This window comes from Xyrauchen texanus, chromosome 30 (genome assembly GCF_025860055.1).
Source record: "Xyrauchen texanus isolate HMW12.3.18 chromosome 30, RBS_HiC_50CHRs, whole genome shotgun sequence".
NCBI lineage: Eukaryota > Metazoa > Chordata > Actinopteri > Cypriniformes > Catostomidae > Xyrauchen > Xyrauchen texanus.
The window spans coordinates 10627494-10650884 of NC_068305.1; the positions used below are offsets into that span (position 1 = coordinate 10627494).

General features: G+C 37.6%; 1 protein-coding gene across 1 annotated transcript in view; it reads right to left on the reverse strand.

Annotated features, from left to right (window-relative positions):
* Window positions 1-23391, reverse strand: part of LOC127624121 (disks large-associated protein 2-like) — a 115984-nt gene that overhangs the window by 62666 nt on the left and 29927 nt on the right. Inside the window, exon 4 of the mRNA XM_052098790.1 lies at window positions 22564-22783. Coding sequence (XP_051954750.1) covers window positions 22564-22783 — 220 coding nt within the window. The remainder of the gene's footprint in view (window positions 1-22563; window positions 22784-23391) is intronic.

Sequence of the window (23391 nt, forward strand, 5' to 3'; positions counted from 1 at the left end):
TCTAAAGACAGTAGAAAGAGGCTACAGAATTAAATTCGCTCGCTGCCCTCCACATTTCAACGGCGTGGTTCCCACTACTGTAAAACTGGAGCAGGCATGTCTACTGTGGAAAGAACTGCAAAATCTGAGACTCAACGTCGAAAAGAGCGCTCTTTCTCCGACCCAGGAAATTACCTATCTAGGGGTTACATGGAACTCAATCACTATGCGGGCACAGTTGTCTCTCACTCATGTCATGTCCATCCAGAACTCCCTGAGCAATCTCAGGCTAGGTCAAGGTTGCACTGTTCCAGTATCAACAAATACTAGGTCTCATGGCGTCTGCGTCCACGGTGATTCCTTTGGGCCTTCTCCATATGAGACTGTTTCAGCTTTGTCTAAATGCCAGGGGATTTCATCCAAGGGCCAGTCCCCTAAGGCAAATAAGGTTTACGCGCCGAGTGCTTCGTTCCCTTTCTATGTGGATCAGATCCCGGTTTTTTACCTTGGGTCCCACTCTCGGTGCTTCATGTCGTCGCAGGATGCTAACGACAGACGCCTCTCTGATGGGTTGGTGTGCGGCCTTAAGTGGTCGTCCAGCCCAAGGGGAATGGGAGGGTCATCAGCTCGATTGGCACATCAACTGCCTCGAGCTGATGGTGGTATTTCTGGCCCTGAAATACTTCCTCCGACATCTGAGAGGCTGCCATGTCCTTGTGCGGGTGGACAACACAGCAGCAGTCTCCTACATAAACCATCAAGGAGGTCTACGTTCTTGCCACCTGAATTTGCTAACACGTCGGATTCTCCTTTGGGCCCAGGGCAAGCTCCTGTCACTCAGGGCAGTTTATATCCCTGGACGCCTAAATGTGAGAGCAGATTTTCTGTCCAGACAAAACATACAGAGAGGCGAGTGGAAACTCCACCCCGAGGTAGTACAACAAATTTGGGAGAGATTTTACAGAGCAGAAGTGGACCTCTTCACCTCTCAAGAGACTGCGCAATGTCCCCTCTACTTCTCTCTGAGTCACCCAGCCCCACTGGGTCTGTACGCGATGGCGCATACATGGCCCAGAGTGTGTCTGTATGCGTTTCCCCTGGTTTATCTGCTCCCGGGTGTCTTGGCCAGAGTTCGCCAGCAAGGGTCTTGCCTCTTACTGATAGCACCTTGCTGGCCGAAAAGGATTTGTTTCTCAGTGCTGATATCTCTCCTCGATGGCTTGCCTTGGGTGATTCCGGACAGGAGGGACCTTCTGTCTCAGGCGCAGGGGACAATATTTCATCCCTGGCCCGAAATTGTGGAAACTTCATGTTTGGCCCCTGAAGGGTACCAACTGAGGGACACAGGGCTGTCTCCCGAGGTTATCGAGACCATTCTTAGTGCTAGGGCTCCCTCTACCAGACGAATCTACACCAATAAATGTGGTGTCTTCGAAAAGTGGTGCAGTTCACATGGTGCAGATCCAGTTAACTGCCAAATTGTTTCAGTTCTGGACTTTCTGCAGGAAAAACTGTCAACAGGCATATGTCCCGCTACTCTCAGGGTTTATGTGGCCACCATTTCAGCTTGCCACACCTTGATGGACGGGGTGCCTTTGGGGAGGCATCCTCTACTCGCTTGCTTCATTTGTGGAGCCATGCGACTGAGGCCTCCTGTTAGGACCAGAACTCCTTCATGGGACTTAGCAATAGTCCTGGAGGGTCTGGTTGAGACCCACTTTGAACCTCTAGAGTCAGCTTCTGACAGACTTCTGACTCTCAAGATGGTCTTTCTTATGGCGATTACCTCTCTTAAGAGGATTGGGGATCTACAGGCTCTGTCTGTTTTGCCGGCCTGTTTAGAATTTGCCCCAGGTATGGCCAAAGTTTTTCTGCATCCTCATCCTGACTACCTTCCTAAGTTGCCTTTGTCTCATGTCTGTCCACTGGATTGGTTTGTGTCAAGTGATTTTCAAGATGCATCTGTGCAGATAACCACTTGCTCCAGGCCATTCTTGGGATTCCCCAGGGGACTTCATTCCAATTCAAGGATTTGGGTTGTCCCTGGCCCCCCACGGATTTCCTAAATGCCTTAGCTCATATGGCCAGTGAAAAGTGAATATGCGTTTTCCCCATCAGCTTGCAATATCAAGTATTGTGTACAACATGGGAAGACAAGGAATCAATGATACTAGGTGCACCAAATTGCCCAACAACCAATGGGTCCCAGAGGCAGTAGAGCTCTGGATGCTACCCAATCGGAAATTCCATTGATGTCGGATCTGCTCTTGCAAGCTTGAGGCATGATCTGGAATCCTCAGCCAGAGCTGTGGAGACTGCATGTCTGCAAGGACCCCAAGCATTGGTCTGTGCAGATGATACTCTCATTCCTGCAAGAGTATTTGGATGCAGGACTATCTCCATCCACACTCAAGGTTTACGTCACTAACATGACCTCTGAGGGTTGGTCTATAGGCAAACACCCTCTGGTCAACAGATTTCTGCATGGTGCAAGATGTCTAAGACCATTTTTCACCCTGCTATTTAAGTAAGCATTAGCATACTCTCTTTGAAAACTGTGCTGCTACTCACTTTGGCATCATAAAAACATATTGGGGACGTTCAGGCCCTTTTGGCCAGCAACTATTGCTTAGAGTTCTCAAGTCAAAGTGCTGGCAACCCCTTTAGGCCTCAGGCTGTTACCCTGCAGGCATTCTTTCCTCCTCCCTTTAAGTCGCACAAGGCTAAAATATTACACATGCTCTTCTTTATGAAGGCATTATGCATATAAAGTACATTGACCGAACGAGTCAATATAGGGTATTAGAACAACTCTTTGTTTACAGGGTTTGGCCATCTACAAGCAAAGAATCTTCCACTGGGTCGTGGATGCTATTGCACTCACATATGACTCGCAAGACATACAATGTAACCATGGGTATAAACGCTCATTCTACCACGAGTACGGCCTCCTCCTGGGCATTGGCAAAGTGTGAGTCACTAGAAGACATATGTTTGGCTGCAGGTTAGGCTTCTCCGAACACCTTTGACAGGTTTCATAACCTGCATGTATATTCACTCTCTTCCCAGATCTTTACAGATGAAGAGATTTACTAACATGGTTTTACTAACCCTGTTGGCTAGTGGGCATTGTACATCAGCGCTACAGCATTATGGTATGCGGCTCTCTTACTATTAGCTTTTGACGCAGTGTTTAAATTACCTTCTTGAAAGGGAACATCTCGGTTATCCTCACCTTTGTTCTCTAAAAGGAGGGAATGAGACACTGTGTAACTTTGCTGTAACTACTGATTTTTCACTGTAATGGGATATACTCTCCTTCCCTTTACTTGGAAAACCCTGATGGTGTCACACTAGATTCCAGTTTATATGCGTAACCAGCCAATCAAATTGATGTGGTGGCATAGGGTAAGGCCAAAGTCCATTAAAGCCGTTCTCCTATAGTGTCAGCTTCTAAGGCAGAATCTCGTTCCCTCCTTTCAGAGAACCAAGGTTACAAGAGTAATCGAGATGTTTTGTCACAAAAGCCTGTCTCCTCAGAGTGGTTAATGAGTTGTTTTTCTGGGAAGCTTTTAAGCTATTGCTCATCAACAGTACACAAAATGTGTAAAATACCAATATCAATCAGCTTCTGCCACGATTCTAAAATTGACACAAAGTCAGGGCTTAAAGAAAACTAGTAATTTTGACACCCTGGTGCCATTCATGTGCATTCAACTCATTAAAAAGTAATCAATCTAAGATGACTTGAAAGCAGCATAAATCTAATAGTTGTGACGATAGTAATTGAGTTCAATGTGGAGTAGTAATGTTAATCTATCAAGACTAACAACTTGCAATGTAATGTAAACCCCATTTCCATCTGGTATTAAGATGTGAATGAGACAAATCACTGTTTACATCTGGTTGTTTAAATGCGTCTCCTGTGACCACTTGTGATTGTATTTGGAGGGGAGGGACGGTTTCATGTGACATACATCAATTACTATTTCAGTGAGTACTGTATGACATTAAAGCACAACAAAGACAGAAAAAACAAAGAAAGTGCAAATAAACGTGCGCTATTTCTCTCAGATGCAGCTGAAATAAAATTTTTACAATATTTTGAGCAGAAATGTATATTATTTTAGTGGATTACCTGAATTAATCTGAGCTGCAGATGTTCGTGCTTGGAGTGTCCCTGCATGTTGATATCGGACACACTGAAGAAGATCCGTGAAGTTTTCGTGCTTGTGTGTGTATCCACTTTTTTAAATTTTCCAATTGGACTGACAGGTGAGGGGTGGCAATTCGCTGCTGCCGGGAAGTATGCAGGACGGATTAGCGTTTAAACCTCAAATGACCTGGTGATCGGACCACCAAAAACACATCTTAATACCAGGTGGAAGCAGGGTCGTAAAAACAGTTCTGTTCAGTTACACTATTGTTAGCAAATGAGTCTTCTCCTTTTGTAGTTTACTACAACAAACATTAAACTTGATTCTGATGCATACCTCGCCATGATGTATTTCCTTGTCCAATTTCATTTTTTGGATATAGCCGTTCATGTCATACTGGTAGTTATAAGATGTAAAGCACTGTCAATCCAATTGACCTTTGTTAGATGTTAATACTGTACATCCTAGGGTAATTCAGTTAATCTCCATGTTTGCTGGTGACAGAACAAGTTGGACAGAGCTGGCAACAATAACTAGACTTAGCAAAGGGTCAATAGTGCATTTATAGTACCTGAACTTTAAAGGGTAACTAAACACCTGCTCAGAGTCTGACTCCACCCACTAGAAATATTTGAAAATGCAGGAAAAGTGGGCAGACCCCGGCGGGGATAGAGGGAACGAACGAGTGTGGGGCTGAGCGGGGGTGGGGGGGGGGGGTACCTGAGACTCGTAGTGACGGATTAATTGACAGCTGCTGTCAGACTCTATGTTATTATTATTCCTCACACGGTCGCAAGACGACATGTACATGAATCTGGCGTGGTGAGCTGGAACCTGCTTACGTCAGCTGTCACCGCTTACGTCACGAAGTACCGCAACAGCCAATAGGAAAATTCAACTGCAGTAGCCACCGTTCAACCTGAAGAGGGCAGCACTCAGACGTTTTTACACCATATATTGTAGAATTAAAACACTTTATACACAAATGTCAAAAAAATTACTTGAATCAATGACCAGTACTAATAAAGCCCCATGCTTACAGATCATTAACTAAAAAAAGTTGGTTTAGGGTTTAGTTACCCTTTAAGTATTTTATTTATAATGAATTTTACATCGGCAGTCAAATGGGGGTTAAGGGGTTTGAAAAGATGACAAAGAGGCATTCGACAGCTTTGATCATAGCTGCCATGATCAATGCCAAGTTTGTCACATCATAAATACCAAGTGCAAATATATATACTAATTCTGCTTATTATATCATCATACATACTTATTAAATAATTGGTTTGCTCTTTTCTTTAAAAAATGTTTTTTTTTTAACACAGCAGTGCAGCTATGATCCCAAATGAAATTTTGATGTCAAATGATTGAAAACAACTGCGCATTCCATGTCATATCTGTTAATCATTTCACTATTTTATATTTGTCTCTGAAAAAATACATAAGGCATGTATACATTGAAAAAACAAACAAAGTCACAGTTATTTTGGAAAGAGAAGCACATATAACGTGTTTGAGATTGTTAATGAGCAACATGATCCATTCTGGGCAGTTTTAAGAAAAGTAAGTCCCCCCTTAAAAGTCCTCATGATATAGGATTCAATTATAAGCAAGCTACATTTTCTCAAATCCATTTTGGTTTTTGGTGACATCATTATGCTGTCCATAACTTTCATAGCCCATTAAATCTAGCATTTCAATTTCACAGCTACAGGGGACACCTTGCCTTATTCTTTTCTAATTGTACTGTACAGAATTGTTAATTTCTTAATTTGAATTTTCATAACAATGGTAAATAAAGCTGCTAAAGTAAACAGTATAATTTGGCATAAAAGACAAATGCAAATAGTTATAACAACATTATTAACAGAAAGCAAAATGCAAAGTGTTACAAGAAATGCCTGAGATACATGCAAGATTTGTCAAAAATGTGCTGTGTAGGATGATATGGACATATTCCAGTGATTGATGCAGAAAAACACAAGACTTGCATAGAAGAAAGGAAGGTTGTAAGATAGTGAGAACACTGACATTATCATCAGCACCTTTAAACAAACATCCTTTTAATCCCTGAACACTCTTAGCAAATCAAAAACAGGGAAATTAGAAACTGGGACAATTGATCAGTGTATTGCACAGGTATGGTACCCACTGCAGTTATATTTATATATGAGAAAGTATAAGCTCTTGACAACGGATAAATATCAACCTGCTGAAAAATAAGCCGATAAATGGTATTTAAATGTTGAATAGTTGTAACAGTTCTTAGGTCACCCTGATACCATAATAAATAATGCAAACAATTCATTTCTCCCTTTAAGATGTTAATGTCTTCTTGGTAATGCTGTACAATAAGGTTGAATATGTTAACATTAAGTTATGCAATAGTTTAACATGAACTAACAAAATACATTTACATCATAGTTCATGATACATATAGATTTTTTATTTTAATTTTAAAAAATTTACATATAGAACTGCATATTGTAAACCGTTATAATTTCCTTAATGGCTATATGGCTAATGTAACCTTTGTATTAAATCACATTCCCACTCCGTGGACATTTAAAATAAAATAGTATGTACATCCACAGGTGTTTTAAAGATATATTCCCTCTCTCTTTCAAAGTAACTCTCTTATTTCTGATTTAAAAAAATTATATAATCATTATTGTTCATGAGGCAAATTATCTCAAGCACACAATATATTTAAGAGGTCCAAGCAGGGGCTCTTCTCTACTTAACATGGGTTCAAAAACCTAAAAAAATAAATAAAAATACAGAAAAAGATAAATTTGATTTAAAAAATCAATCAATCAATCAATCAAAAACACCTAGATCTTTGATCAAATCAGTTAAAGATTTGAAGGCTATCATCTCGGAATCTTTGATTACACCAGCTGTTTGAACTATGGCATTATACTGTATGCAATTAGAAATAATCAAACTGTCCCCCACAAATGCAAATCAACCCCACCCATGTGCATTAGGACACACATCATCAAGATTGCAGTCTTAAAAAAAAGCCAAATATCACTAGTGTGATGACGGTGTCAGTACATGCAACCCATGCCACTATGTGCTTTTCAGGAGAACAAGGACATTTGACAGTATCTTTAATGCCAAAGAATTGTCTGGGCTCAGTACTGAAGTACAACGTGTCCAATGACAGGACAAGAGGATTGTTTCATCAAAGTTGTTTGCAATGGAGGCCCAAATTTCTCAAAATTCAATAATTAAACACATTTATATATAAGTAAATATTAACTGTAATAAATACAAAAATAAATATGAATACAAATATATTAATAAATAAAATATGATATATGAATATTTTGTAAAATTAAATATGAACCTTTAAATACAATTAAAATGGTTAAAACGGTTAAACCATTTAATTATTATATCAATCAATAAATGTCTCCCATGTATTTAATTTCGATTGTCTTGAATAATTTTTAAATGTACCTTTAGCTTTTGATTGATTTCCATTAATGCACAAGCATTGCGTCTTTTCAAATATATTTTTAAGGGTTATGGTCATCAGCACACACCTTTTAAAATCAATTGCTTTGGGCCTTCAGTCAGGAAACTCTCCTATCCGAGTTGTGCAGCATTTTTGTGCTCAGTGAATAGTTAATGCACAAATCTACTGTTTAAAGCAGTAATGAGTTATCAATAATATGAATTAATTAGACAAATAAATTGCATGTCATTACCAGATATTTGAATCATCTGCCATATCCCTTGTGCACGTGGCATTCAATATGTAAGGAATAGCAAATGTGTAAATTATTTCAGACACATACACCTCCTTAGTGCGAGTCAGTACTGACCACAATTTGTCTCACTGACCAGTGAGTTCAAGACGTTGACGCCCACTTGCGTTGAGTGACGTGCCGATAACCATAACTCAAAGTCAAAATGAAAAGATCCAACGCTATGGTAAATAAAAAATCAATGCAAAGCTCTAAAATGCAATAGATTGGTCATTTATTGATTTAATTAGTGATTTATTGATTCATATAATTTATAGGTTTAATGATATAAAATTTAAGGCATTCAGCAGGCCATAGTTGGATGTTGTGGTTTAATACCAAAATATCTTAGAAATGATAATGCAGAGAGCAATCATAAGCGTTTAATGGTAATTCTAACTATCAAGTAAAGTATAAACAGAGAATGTCAGAATTTTTTGACAGAAGATGACGATATGCCTATAAAATGATGTTGTGTTTCACGTACACATACATTTATGGGTTTTGTTCATTTACTTTAGTTATTTAAGAATGAAAACTTTTGTTACTGCCATTCAAGGGCAGTATGCGTTTTAAAACAATGAGAAATTAAACACATACATTTTGTTGTAATATTTTAAAGTAAACAGACCTTTACATTCCTATTTGTACTGTCATTATGGTGTAACACTCTAAATATATGTGAATTTCATATTAGTTGTAACAAGTTGACCATTAGTGGTATACTGCAACAGAATCAAACACATTTTCAAAACATCTGACTAACACAATTTTAATCCCAGTTTCTCAAACATCACTAATTCGGCAGTCATATATTGTGCCTTCAAATTTCTTCTTTTTCCTGTCAGCAGTGGCTTCAAATATTCATAATCCTTCAACAGACAAATATTGCCTTAAACTTTGACATGAAGAAATACATTTTCTTGTAAACAAAATATTTGTATATAGCCTCTGTTTTGAATAAACAACTTTATTTTAGTTCATGAAATATATTGTATTAAGGAATGTTTACCTTATTACATAACTTAACAGTTATACTTGCAATGCTAACTATGTTTATATAATGTATGGTGTTTTATCATACGTGTCACAGTGTATTTACATGGATTTCATTATAGTGGCACATGGAGATTGAATGTCCTGTGACCAAACCTTAATAAAATAAATTATTGTTCGAAAGATCGCACAATTGAATTGTTTACTTTCAACACCCCGTTTTATTTATGTACGTTTTGTACTGTATATGTAAAACTGGTCCCAAATTCAGCTGGTCCTTTCAATGCAGAATAAGTGTAATCTTGAAAAATGTAAAAAGGAGAATCACTATAGACTGGTTAGAGCACTATTAATGAATAAGACATATGCAAAAAAAGTAAGCTGTTTTGTATTCTCTAAGAAAGTAGCTTATTTAGGGGGTGGGGTCAGGGTCACAGTTACAGTTACACAACATTTCTGAATAACCTTTGAGAAATGATCTGGCATCAGTTTATGAAGATAGGAAATGTACAACTAGAGAAGTGCTGTGAGAATCAGTTGTCATTATTATATATTGTAAGTTGATTTTCTGAAAATTCTGATGATTGCAAACTTTGAAGCAAAATCGAAATCATAAAAATAATATGCCTTTAAATATTAAAATAATTATTAAACACTATATCTTTTATTAACAGAGTGTTGGCAGAATTATGCAGAAACTTTAATACTGTACGCAGGGTTGGGGAGTAACGAAATACATGTAATGGAATGACATATTTAAAATACAAAATAAAATTAACTGTATTCCACTAGTTACATTTTAAATAATTGGTAATTAGAATACAGTTACATTCAAAAAGTATTTTGAATACTGAAGAGATTACTTTGGATTTTATTGTCATTTGTTTCATTTAATATTTAGTCCTTTCAGATGGAAAACATTGATACATATAAATGATTTGATCCAAAGCGCATTTGAACAGCGGTGAAACACTTTCTTATGATGTGTTACATTCATACGAGCAGACAGAGAAGTACGTTTGAAGTTAGTTTGGAGCAGAAGAAATATAAATAAACCTTGTGTAAATTGTCAGCTTTACGCTAAGCTAAAATGCTAATTCTAGCCATTTTACATGCACATGTCACCAGACACAATCATATTTTTTATTAAGAAAATTCACACTAGATACTAATTAATTTTTTTCCAGTAAGATCTTTGATATTAGGGCAAAAATCATATTCTTGATAATAATTTTGTATTATTTTCCTATAAAAATATCAAAAAATCCTTAAAACAAGATCAATTACATTCATCTTGTTTTAGAAACAACACTGCATAATATATTCAGGTTTTTCAGAGAATGTATTTTTAACATGTGTACTATGTCTTACTGTACTGGCAGAGTTTATAATCAAAACAAGTGAAAAATTCTACCAGTGCTGAAGAAGTAATCCAAAGTATTTAGAAAATGTTACTGACCTTGAGTAATCTAACGAAATATGTTACAAATTACATTTCACAGCATGTAATCTGTAATCTGTAATGCAAAACATTTCTAAAGTAACCCTCCCAACCCTGACTGTAAGACACACTAACAAACACACATTGTGTTAGCAGCGGATAAGTTAAAAACTGCTATGAAAAGGATTACACAGTGGCTGGTGAAATCGTGTCTTAGTTTGAACATTGGTAAAACAAAAGGGATGTTTTTCTCTAAAACAAATGTTCATTCCCCCAATGTTGTTATTTTTATTAATGATAGATAGTAATGAAATAATTACTAATAAATAAAAGTTCAATTATCTTGGTGTAATATTGGACTAAAATCTTAGTTTTAAAAAACACATAAAGAAAATGGTGAGGACTATTAAATATAACTTGGCAAATTTTTGACAAATTAGACAATGTCGTTCTATTGATGTAGCTAAGACTTTCATGCATGCTACGATCCTTTCTCATATGTCATACTGTCTGACATGCTGGGGTACAGCTGGTGAAACTGTGATTAAACTCTTAAAATCTTTATATAAACAGACTTTAAAATGTTTAGATAAAAAACAAACCATTATCATCATTGTAGGATCTTAGAGTAACATGTATATAACATTTGTGTATGGTATATAACATTTTAAATGGTTTGGCTCCTTTTGTACTGTGGGACCTTATATAGACAGGTGTGTGCCTTTCCAAATCATGTCCAATCAACTGAATTTACCACAGGTGGACTCCAATCAAGTTGTAAAAACATCTCAAGGATGATCAGTGGAAACAGGATGCACCTGAGCTCAATTTTGAGTGTCATGGCAAAGGCTGTGAATACCTATGTACATGTGATTCTTTTGTTTTTTTTATTTCAAACAAACTTCTTTCACGTTGTCATTATGGGGTATTGTTTGTAGAATTTTGAGTAAAATAAAGAATTTAATCAATTTTGGAATAAGGCTGTAACATAACAAATTGTGGAAAAAGTGAAGCGCTGTGAATACTTTCTGGAGGCACTGTATTTTTCTTCATATATTATATGGGATTACTCTTCATGTAATCCCAGACTGACTCAATGATGTTAAGATATGGGCTCTGTGTTCTTCCATTGTTCAATTCTATTTGCAAATGGAATGTTGAAATCTAAAATCAATATTTCCTATTGTATAAATATTATGTGCCTAAGACTTTTGCACAGTTCTATATATATATATATATATATATATATATATATATATTATTCATTTTTTTCTGGTTATAATGTGCAAATTATTACAAAGTACATTGAAAATGTGAGATACTACAATTTAGTTATCTATTCAAAATTATAAGTATATCAACTTACTGTGACACTTACTTGGCTTAGAGTAACTACTGGTGCTTTGCAAAGCTATAACCACATATTTACATTTGAGGGTAAATGTTTATGTATCGGGCATTTTTGTTAAGCATTATCAGTTAAATAAATTCAAACTACTTCTATCCCTGATTAAAAAGTATTTAAAATTTAGAAAGGAGTTGTACCACCCTGTGTTATTATAGTTTTGGATTGTCTATTTAGTTTTTATTTTTATTTTATGTTCAAATTGTCATAACAATTTAGTTTAGTTTTCGTTATTTTTTCACAGTTTTCTCAGTGTTTTGTAGTTTCAGTTTAATTATTTTTTGTTTTAGTTTTAAGGTCTAATATCTTTTCAATTCTCAGGACAGTTTTGTGTTTCCTCTGTCAAGTGGTATTTTCATGTTTAATGTGGATCGTAAATGTTTTTATAATATAGCGTGAATAAGGGTAAAGTGAAAAAGGACATTGAAGCTTGATCCACATTGTATCCATATGTATTCCCGTAAATGATGATAAATCATTACTAAACGAATCTTTGGGGGGTCAAAAATCATAGGGATAGTTCACCAAAAATGAAAATTCTCGAATCATTACTCACTCTCATTCCATCCCAGATGTGTATGACTTTCTTTCTTCTGTTGAACACAAATGAAGATTTTTAGAAGAATATCTCAGCTCTGTAGGTCCTTACAGTGCAAGTGAATGGTGACCAGAACTTTGAAGGTCCAAAAAGTACATATAGCCATCATAAAAGTAATCCGGTGGTTAAACCCATGTCTTCAGAAGTGATATGATAGGTGTGGTTGAGAAACAGATAAATATTTAAGTCATTTTTCACCAGCTGTCTTCATGGCAATCATGAATTATATTTCACAGCGCCATCTAGCACTCTGCAGACTCGACTAGTAAGTGTAATCGAGCTTGAAATAATGATCGGTCCTGTAGTGTGCAACTGCAAGAAGGCATTTTGATCTGTTCTCACACAAAAGAGATAAGATCACTTCAGACAACACTGATTAAATCATGTATGGATATCTTTTATGCTGCCTTTATGTGCTTTATTTTGGACCCTGTTCACTTGCATTGTATAGAACTACAGAGCTGAAATATTCTTCTAAAAATCTTAATTTGTGTTCAACAGAAGAAAGTAAGTAATTTTATGGTGAACTTTTCCTTTATCTTTCTGAGGTTTTAAAGTGATGATTTTACTTTGGGATGTGTGGCAGAACTCATTTCATGACCACTTGTTGGAAAAGCAATGGTAAAGTAAATGACAGAAATTTGAGGTAAATCTTGTTAAGGAAATAAAGTATAAGTTATCTTAATGTTATGATGTGAACATCCATCCATCCATTCATCTTCAACCGCTTCAATCCGAAATCGGGTCGCGGGGGCAGCCGCTCCAGCAGGGGGCCCCAAATTCCCTATCCCGAGCCACATTAACCAGCTCTGACTGGGGGACCCTGAGGCATTCCCAGGCCAGTGTGGAGATGTAATCTCTCCACCTAATCCTGGGTCTTCCCCGAGGCCTCCTCCCAGCTGGACATGCCTGAAACACCTCCCTAGGGAGGCGGCCAGGGCGCATTCTTACCAGATGCCCAAACCACATCAACTGTCTCCTTTCAACGCAAAGGAGCAGCGGCTCCACTCCGAGCTCCTCACGGATGACTGAGCTCCTCACCCTATCTCTAAGGGAGAAGCCCGCCACCATTCTGAGGAAGCCCATTTCGGCCGCTTGTACTCGCGACCTAGTTCTTTCGGTCATGACAATATAATATAAACATTGTATTCCAAATATATGTTTTTTCTAGAGAATAATTTTTCCTCTGTCCCACTTTACCAGTACTGCTTAAAATAATTTGGGATTTGGTCAATATAGGGTTTTTAAAGGTTCTATTTCCCAGTATTGAATATTTCTTAATTTTTGCTTTTGACAAAGGCAGAATACATCCTAAGCTTTCTTTAAAGGTATAATCTTTGGTTATGTGTTGTTTAGATCATATTTTAAAGTGTCAAGAATAGTAAAAACCATGGAGTGGTGGTGACATAGTGGGCTAAAGCACATAACTGGTAATCAGAAGGTTGCTGGTTCGATCCCCACAGTCACCACCATTGTGTCCTTGAGCAAGACACTTGACTCCAGGTTGCTCTGGGGGAATTGACCCTGTAATAAGTGCACTGTAAGTCGCTTTGGATAAAAGCATCTGCCAAATGCATAAATGTAAATGTAAATGTAAAATGTCCAAAAGCGTCCCACTTTGCCCATATTCACCCTAGTATAACAAAAACTAAAACTAAAATGAATTTGAGATAATTTTTATTTTAGTTCGTTTTGGAGTTATGAAAAAGTATTTTAGTTTAATTTCAGTTTTTCCAGTAATTTCATTTTCATTTTTAGTTAACGAAAATTATTTTTGTATGTTTTCGTTTTCGTTAACTATAATAACACTGGTACTACCTAGCACTATTTTGAACATTTTCCAGATGCCTACAGTATATTGGCAAGTACGTAATTACACACAGAGAAACCAACTGATGAATAAAGATGTTTTTCATTTAAGGGCTTATGCTTGAGTTAAAATTAGAATTGTGTGACAATACTTCCTGTTATCCATCTATATGTGAATCTGAGAAACTAAGGACATTAAGTAGATTTTCAAAATGTATTGAATGCCAATCCGATAATCCATGTTTTATTTCAAAATGATTGCTGTGCATGGTTCGTCATTTCTACAACAGTAACATTCTACTACTACAGACTACTTACAACTGAAAAGAACATAAAAAAGGCAGGTTATGAAGGTGATTGCCAAATTAAAATGACCTTTGCTGTAATGAAATAATTTATTTGATGTACGTTGAACTTTTATGTAAATAAACACATTAGCAAACTTTGTCATCCTTCTACAATATTCATCACCCCTTTTTGTTCATTCTTACCCCTGTCACACAAGTACTGCTTTAGCCATGGACAAAACACTGATGGTGGCAATCACAAATAGTGACATTCCTTACAATGCTAAATTACATTCATGAATAAATTCTGCAGTGATGCAAACAGATTGCATGATCTGGCACAGCACATGGTTTCATCTAGAATGGCTACACTATCCCTGTTATGCCAGATGTACCTTCTCCTCAGATTGGAAAATAAATCAAGCCATCCTCTTTGCACAGAGAAAAGAGACAAGCTTTAAGCTCCCCTATCTTCTCTGGATGCAGAATTCCCTCTCAGGTGTATGGGGTTGACTCAGAAGGTATGTCAATGTCTGGTCCAGATGAGTATGATCAGAATGAAAGAGACAAGTAGGACATTGGTCCACTAGTATACTTCCTGCACCAGAGTTCAAGGCTGGCGCTTCTTTGACCATTCGCATGACTACAGTTTCTCTTCTTCCAGTCAGCGTCTAATTTGGACCTTGTTAGCGGCTTGGACAGTGGTGGGTCAGTGGGTCTATCGGAGCTGGCAGGACTGGTTGGGCTGTTGGTGGCTGTGGTTCCTTCAGGAGTTCCCTCAGTTATCTCGAAGCATGGAGGATCCATCAGGTCAAAAATGTTGAAGCCAGCTGGTTCGGGCTGACACATTACTGAGGCATCTGCAGTGTTTTGTCTTACAAGACCATTAGCACCAGTTTGGACGCCAACAGACACTCTCTCGCTGGAGTAAGAGGAACTTGTGCCAGTTGCAGCCTCCCGGCACATTGTCCACATGTTATAGCACTGGGTGAAATTAAAGAAGTTGCTGTTGAAGGTCTTGAGCTCCCCACAGACGTCTCTTCGTAACTCTGCAAGCTCGCAGCGCATCGCAGAGATCTCTTCTTTCCATTGCAAGTTGAAGGCAGCCACCATGTTTGCAGACTCTTTGAAAGCCTGAATAGCTTGAGGGACAGGAGGATCTGGAGGGGGCTGGGAAGGGGGCGGACAGGGGACTCGGTAGGCATGCATGGAGCTGGGTGGAACGGAGATGGCTGTGACTGTGGAACTAGTGCTGTGTTGACTACGTGCAGCGTTTTCTTTTTCGAACCGCTCGATTTCTTGATAAGCCGAAGAGCTGGCGCCATCGTCATCCTCTATCATTTCTTCATTTAGCAATGAATTGTACTCCATGGCATCATACCCCTCTGGAAGACAAATTTGAATATGCAAATAGGGAAATTCAAAGGGATGAACAGCTGTGGAATTCGGTAAAAGCCTCTCACTTAATATCTTAATGTCAACACTTGGTTATGCTATATGTCTCATAAAGTGTATCTACAGTATTGATCAGTAGTATGTGAAGGCCCTGTATACACAGTTTTCAGTTGATTACTCCATTGGTTTCTGAGTGTAATTTCAACAACAGTCACTAGAGAATTCTGGAACTTTTAAAGAAATATATCATTCTACTGCTAAAATGTAAGTGGCCCTGCCCTGCTTCAAACTTAAACTAGCTGGTTTGCCAGACTTAGATGGCCTTCTAGTCTGGTCAGGCTGGTTTGTTTTCTGGTTTTAGAGAGGAAGGTGCTTGACAGGCTGGGAGACCACCTAGATCATCTTAAAGGGATAGTTCACCCAAAAATTCTCTCAACATTTATTCACCCTCATGCCATTTCAAACTTGTATGACTTTCCTTTTATCTGCAGGACACAAACAAATATATTTTGAAGGATGTATGAGGTGTTTTTGTTCATACAATATAAGTCAATGTGGTCCAAAACATTCAAGCTCTAAAGAGGACATAAAGGGAGCATAAAATTAATCGAATGACTGAGTGGTGTAATCTATGTCTTCTAAAGCGATACAATCGCTTTGAATGAGAAGCAGACCAAAATGTAAGTCCTTATTCACTATAAACCTTTACATCCGCAGTCTCATTGGCACTAAATGAGAGAAGCTTGTTCACACTCTTCCTTGACCTTGACACATACTCAGAGCACTGTATACAAACCAGACACAGTGTTGCCAGATTTGGGGTTTTCATGCCTAGTTGGGTTATTTTAAAAATGAAGATGCAAGATAGAATGATAGAGATTTTTTTGAATACTTTTCAAATGTACCATGGTTGCCAAAAGGTTTCTGGTAAATACTAGAAAATTAAAATTATGTCTCATGGATGTATAATGATACCTGGATTGAGTCCCTGGCTACCATGTGTCTTGAAGCCTACACTGTGTTCCAACCGGGCCGAATGTCAAGATTTAGGATGAGTAAGGACTTACATTTTGGTCTGTTTCTCACCCAAAGCAATCATATTGCTTTAGGAGGACATGATTATACAACTCAAGTCTTTTGGATTACTTTATACTGCCTTTATGTAGCTTGAATCTTTTGTGCCTCATTAACTTTGTGTATGGACAAAAACACCTCAGTTGTATTTCAAAATACATTTGTTTGTGTTCTGCAGAAGAAAGTCAGTCATTCGAATTTGAGACAGCATGAGAGTGAGTAACTGATGCAAGACTTACCATTTTTGGGTGAACTCTTCATTTAAACCAGCAAATCAGCTAAGGAAAAGCAACAGAGAAAATATATATTTCTAGTTTTAAGCTTGTGCCTTACTTTAACAATTTATTTCAAGCGACCATATTGTGTTCCAGTTGTCAGGGTCTTTCACTTTGTTCTACTCACATACATTTATCTTTGAAATGTGTGAGTTACACTGCCTTCTCACTCGTGTCAAAGAACATCACGTCTTTCCATCTCTTCACAGTGAAACCAATGAAATAGCAATATCTCAGTGCTTTTAAACATCTATAATCCATTGATTCATATCAAATCACCAAGCATCATAGCAAATATGGTATTTCCATGGAGGCTACATATAAGGAGATCGGATTTTAGTGCATTCTTTTTATTGTGCAAAAGAAAAGATGAAAAGGCAATAAAAAAATGTCATGCAGTCATTCAGGCAAGTAGATATGAACCCTATTGAATATGTTAAGAGCCCATCTATAGAGCTGATTTGACCAAGTGGAGATTTTAGGGGCAGGATTAAGAAGAGATCCTATCCAATTGAGTTTTTATGTTGTTGTGAGTGCTGCACCAGGCAGAGGCTGCAATCCCACTGTCCATCACAGCTGAAATCTTCCACACCAGCTCTTACTTCTAACCGCAGACACAACTGTCCTTCAAGGATGCCTCAAGGATGTTGTAAAAAATAAGTGAAATGTTAAAAGTGACCCAAGCATTTCTGAACCTAGAGCAATAGTCTAAGAAACCCTACAATACATTGTCATGATAAATACATCTGAAATGTAAAATTAATAATAATGGCTACAATTCAGAAGTGTATAAAATGTTCCAGGTTTGATTGTGGCTGTATTGAGAGCATCTGTGACAAGCTACCTCAGATTTAAAATTTTGACAACAAAAATAGCTTACAATGGAAGCTAATGCGGAAAGGCATTGCATCGGTATAAACGTTAAAAACTTTAAAAAAAAAACGTTAATAACATGAGATTAATGTGATTGGCTCACGATTCGACAACGCTCTTTCCACCAATATAAAGAGAATTTTGAAATCTTTTTTTACAAATAATATTTTTGTATGTAAGAATAAATATAAATGGGGATTTTACAATAATACCAACAGCATATTCCTGATTTAAAACACCTGGAATGCCTTGCCCCATAGACTTCCATTGCAAATGCATTACTGTAAACATGAAAACTGAGGGACGAGTTCTGTGGAAAACAAAATCATTAATTTGTATTGAATCTGGAACCTTTCTTTAAAGGAATATTCCAGGTTTAATACAAGTTAAGTTCAATTGAAAACTTAATTTTGACTTGCCCCTCCTTTTCTTTTAAAAAGGCAAAAATGGAGGTAACAGTGAGACACTTACAATGGAAGTAAATGGGTGCCAATATTTTAATATCACTTTTTCAACAATATAACCACAAGACATGAACAATATGCGTGTAAACATTATTTTAATGTGATACAATCACTTGCTAACCTTTTCTGTGTAATGTTATGGCCAATTTTCCAATTTTGTTGCCATGATGATGTAATGTCAATAAACCCTGAGATGACTGTAAAACTGACAATTTCAACAACTTTACAGCTCAAATCATACACGAGTTTTAACAGAGGAATTAATGTTAGTACTTTTATAAAAGTATAAGCTTCACATTTCTGCCTTTTAAACCCTCCAAAAATTAGCTACATTAATTTCCACTGAAAGTGCCTCACTGTAACCTCAATTTTTGCTTTTGTTTAAAGAAAAGGTGGGACGAGTCGAAATTCATTGTGGTAATCAACATTATGCCACAAATGCTCTCGGCTGAGCTTAATTTGTATTGAACCCGGAATATTACTTTAAGGGAACGCAAACACAAATATAAACAAAATAAAATAATCAGCACTGAGGTTGAGTGGTTGTAAAAATATAGCTGGGACTTTTTGGCTTATTTCTTTTGTTATACAGTGCCTTACATAGACAGGCATTGCCACTTTGGCCAATGGACAATCATGGTTTTCCCTTATCTGACCTTTTATTGTTGTGGACCAGTCCTGATTCAGTTGAGAAGGCAGTGTAAAAACACACATATCCATAGATAGATGTATGCGTGTTGACATTATAATACCTGTGACAGGCATCCCTGATATGCCTCCAGCTGCTCTTTTCCCCTGGATCTCCTTCCTGTGAAGGCCTTGCCACCAACCCTACCTCTCCACCGTCACAGAACACCCAACACCTTGCTTAACGATGCTGAATGATTTAAGACGCAGCTACACTTAGCATAAAGGAATAGTTCACTGAAAACCTCTCTGTTATCATTTGCAAACCCTCATGTTGATCCCAACCTGTATGGTTTTCTTCTGTCCGTGGAATACAAAAGGAGAAATGTTGAAGAATGTATCTACTGGAGGAAAAGAATGAAATTCAGAAAATCTGGACATCCGCCCAAACTCCTTAGCGTAATTAGTTCACCAGGGAAGTAATGATCAGTGAATTACAGATTAAATTTAAATCTGTTCCTCACACAAATCTATTGGCCTCAAAAGACTTAATTACATTGTGTGGACTAATTTAATGAATAATTTCATGGTGCTTTTGTGTCCTTTTTAAAGGTTGAAAGCTTCAGTCCCCATTCTTTGTAATTTCATGGGGGGAAATGTTGTGTTCCACAGATGAAAGAAAGTCATACAGGTTTAGAACACCATAAAGGGGAGTAAATGATGACAGAATTATCATTGTTGGGTAAACTATCCTTGTAATGCACATAGTGAATCTATGGGATTTTGAATTCTTGATAACATTACTCTGATATGTTAATGCTTTTGGATCATTATGTGATTAAAGTTAACCAGAACCAAAGAGCAAAGGGAACATAGAGACCAGAGCTTACCCAATTATTTGAACTTTCTAAATGTGAAGAAAGTGATCTAATATAGCTTCTAACACATCCACAAACTGTGCTTCTTTTTGTAAAACCCAAGGAGTACAGGACTGCTGACACAGGATGTCCTCCAAAGTGAAACAAAGTGGATGAAATCCTTTTGAGAACAATGGTTTTGTCTTACAGCCAGTTGACTTGAGCTGACAGGGATTGCATTTAGAGCCATATGGGATGAAATCACTTCAGCAGAGTGAGACGGTGGGATTGGAGGGCTCTCCTTTCTCCTTATAGTCTTCAGGGGGTGGGGCCAGTTTGGGTTTCTGACCAATTATGAAGGTCCAATCAAATCAAACTCCAGTTTGAATAACAAACATAAAGAAACCCCACATCAAATTAAATAAACAATGTTTGACTCATCAAACAAATCATACAAAATAATTGGCATTTTTGTTGAAATTATTGAAACAATGAATAAATAGGTTCCTGTAGTAATGCAATATTTGACATCAAATTGTAGTATTTCAATAGGGTTCATAGCTTTACTCCATGTGTACATGAAATACAGCAGGCGTGTTGGAGGGCAGGGTGTTAAGGTGGGCACTCTGCTTGCACAAAGAAGCAGAGACACATTATAAGAAGCGATACACACTTTCAGATGTCCGATGTGTATGTGTTGCACAAAACCTCCAAACCTGCTCTGTCAGGTCTTCGAAAACTCATTTAAAGACTCAAGTCCCAAGGAGCACACAAATGCACTGCACGAGAGGTGTAAATGCATCTGAAAATATCATGCTTTATATTAATGATGAATGTTAAAACTGGATTAGGATAATGGGATTTCTCCATCAGCTTTTGAATGCACTGAGAGATAAGTAAATCATAATAACGGATTAAACATAAACACAACAAACTCAATTTTACACCTTTGTAATTGGTCCTACTCAACCCGCTCCGAACAGGACTCGAAACGGCATCTCCGGCATGGGAGGCAGGCACGCTAACGAGGAGGCTAAAGGCTACTGCCTCTAGCGTCAGTCGCTAGTGCGCCTCTTGAGACTATTGGAGTGAGGTTTACACACACTGTGCAGCATGTACCAGCTGGCTACCATTACACTCAACCCCCTAAACCTCACATCCGGGTCACGGCACCAATGTAATCGGTCCTACACAACCCGCTTCAAACGGGACTCGAACTCGAGGAGGCCAAATGCTACAGCCTCATCAGTCGCTAGTACACCTCTTGAGGCCAGGGTAGTGAGGTTTATACACTGGACAGCTACCGACCAGCTGGCTACCGATACACTCCTACTCGCCACTAGAATGTAGATGAACCTTTAATTATATTAAGACAGTTAGAAATAATCAATCTGCTTCAGTTTCATCTAACATTTACTAAATATCATGACTTAAACAGTAATCAGCATTTAGTTTACTTAAGATTTATACATTATTGCATGCTGGGGACACTCAACAAATCAAGTACATTTTTCCCTAATTCAATTTGTTGAAAGACTTTGATTTTAGTTATTTAGATATTTAAGGTGTTGTAAGATTTTTTATTTTTTTTTAAATACCAAAAATAAAATGTTCCTTCTACCTGAGAGATTTCACTGAAATGTCAATCATTTTAAGAGTTCGGGATTGCAGACATCGGGTTGTCTGACATGTCTTTGGAGGCCAGGGGTTTGTAGAGAGGACATATCGTTTAAGTTAGCAAAATGGCTGAAATTGCTTACAGCACATTTAAGCACTACATATGGTTTCTATTTGTGTTTTGTGCATCATGACTCCCACTTATAAAGCACTGCTTGAATCTGAATTTCATTCTACTCAGTTATATAAGATGTTTTTATGTAACACATATCACATCAGTACATTTGTTTGTATAGTTCACAATCATTGCTTTTTGCAATCAGGACCAGAAACAGCATTTAGAGTATGACAAGCTGAACCAAAATAATATATATATATATATATATATATATATATATATATATATATATATATATATATTTATTATAATACTTTTTTTTGTTGCATTAACACATTTTTAAATGTAGGGCTATTTAAAATTTAAGGACTATGATTAGATGTAGAGCCAAACTGAACTTCCTGTGCTGTGTGAAAACACTTCCCCGCGGTGCATCACATACTAGCTCTGCTAGTTAAAGCATGCTGAATCATGATTTTAGGTGTGTGATGTCACATAATCCGCAGCCTATGTTCCCCTCTCCCACCGAACCCAACCAATCAGAAGGCCAGAAAATGACACATGACTCGTGCAAAGGGAATAGCAGGCAACCATCTTTCAACACTCAGGGAGCAAGGACGCAAGAAAGCAAAAACACAAAACAGACAGGAACGGACGGAAACAACATTCAAATCAATCATCTCTCAAGCACAAGGAAATCCCACTGTACATATGTAGGTATGCCAGAGTATGTAATTCAGCATGAGCTGAATGTATGACAGGTATGTGCTCTAAGCCTTTCTCTCTCTCTCTCTCTCTCTCTCTCAGGTGGGATTTTTGAGGCATACGGTTACCTGTTGTGGATCTAATAGTTGAAGTGACAGTAGAAGATGTCATTGAAGGCAAGCAGTCATCATCTTGGGAATACCCCGCCTGAATAGCACGCAGGTAACTGTGGCTTCGAGTGCGGAAAGAGCCGGGCAGGTCCAAGGCCTCCACGGCCTGGGATTCTACTTCGCTAAAAACGGACTCGTAAACTGACTCAAACTGTCCATTGACCTCAGTCTCACTCACCTGAGAGACAAAAACAGGAATAGCAGTCCTTAATTTTTCCTCTTCCTTTCTCTTTCTCACTTTGATTCTTCCCCTTTGCACAGTGAATATGAAGGACGTGTTAGCAGGAGGAAAATACCACTGGCAATTTCTGACCTTGACCGAGAAAACATTGCAGGTTGAAAAACCATCTCATTTTAAAATGAAATTTCAAGAAGAAAAGCAGATTGTTTGAAGAACTTTTCTGAGGGAAAAACGACACAAAGAGTCAACAGCAGCAGATAGCAGGAAAGCTTGAATTTGCAGAAGATTGACTAAGATAAATATTAAGCTAAAAGTTATCAAGAGTTTAAACTACTGTGTGACCGTCAATTTACTGCTCTTATCCCGATAAACTGAAATGCTGTTGCCACCCTAGCACTGTGGCCTAGCACCTGGGATAAGCTACATAAAAACATTTGAAAGTTAGCATGTTAGCATGTTCTAAAACTTTTATCAAACATCTCAATTAACATCATCAGTCCATCAATACCCCCTTAAACCACCTTGCATGAACACATCACCACAGCTCAACAGTAGCAATCTTTGAATTCATCTCTCTGACATTCGAAAGTCTTAAAAGTTGCTCA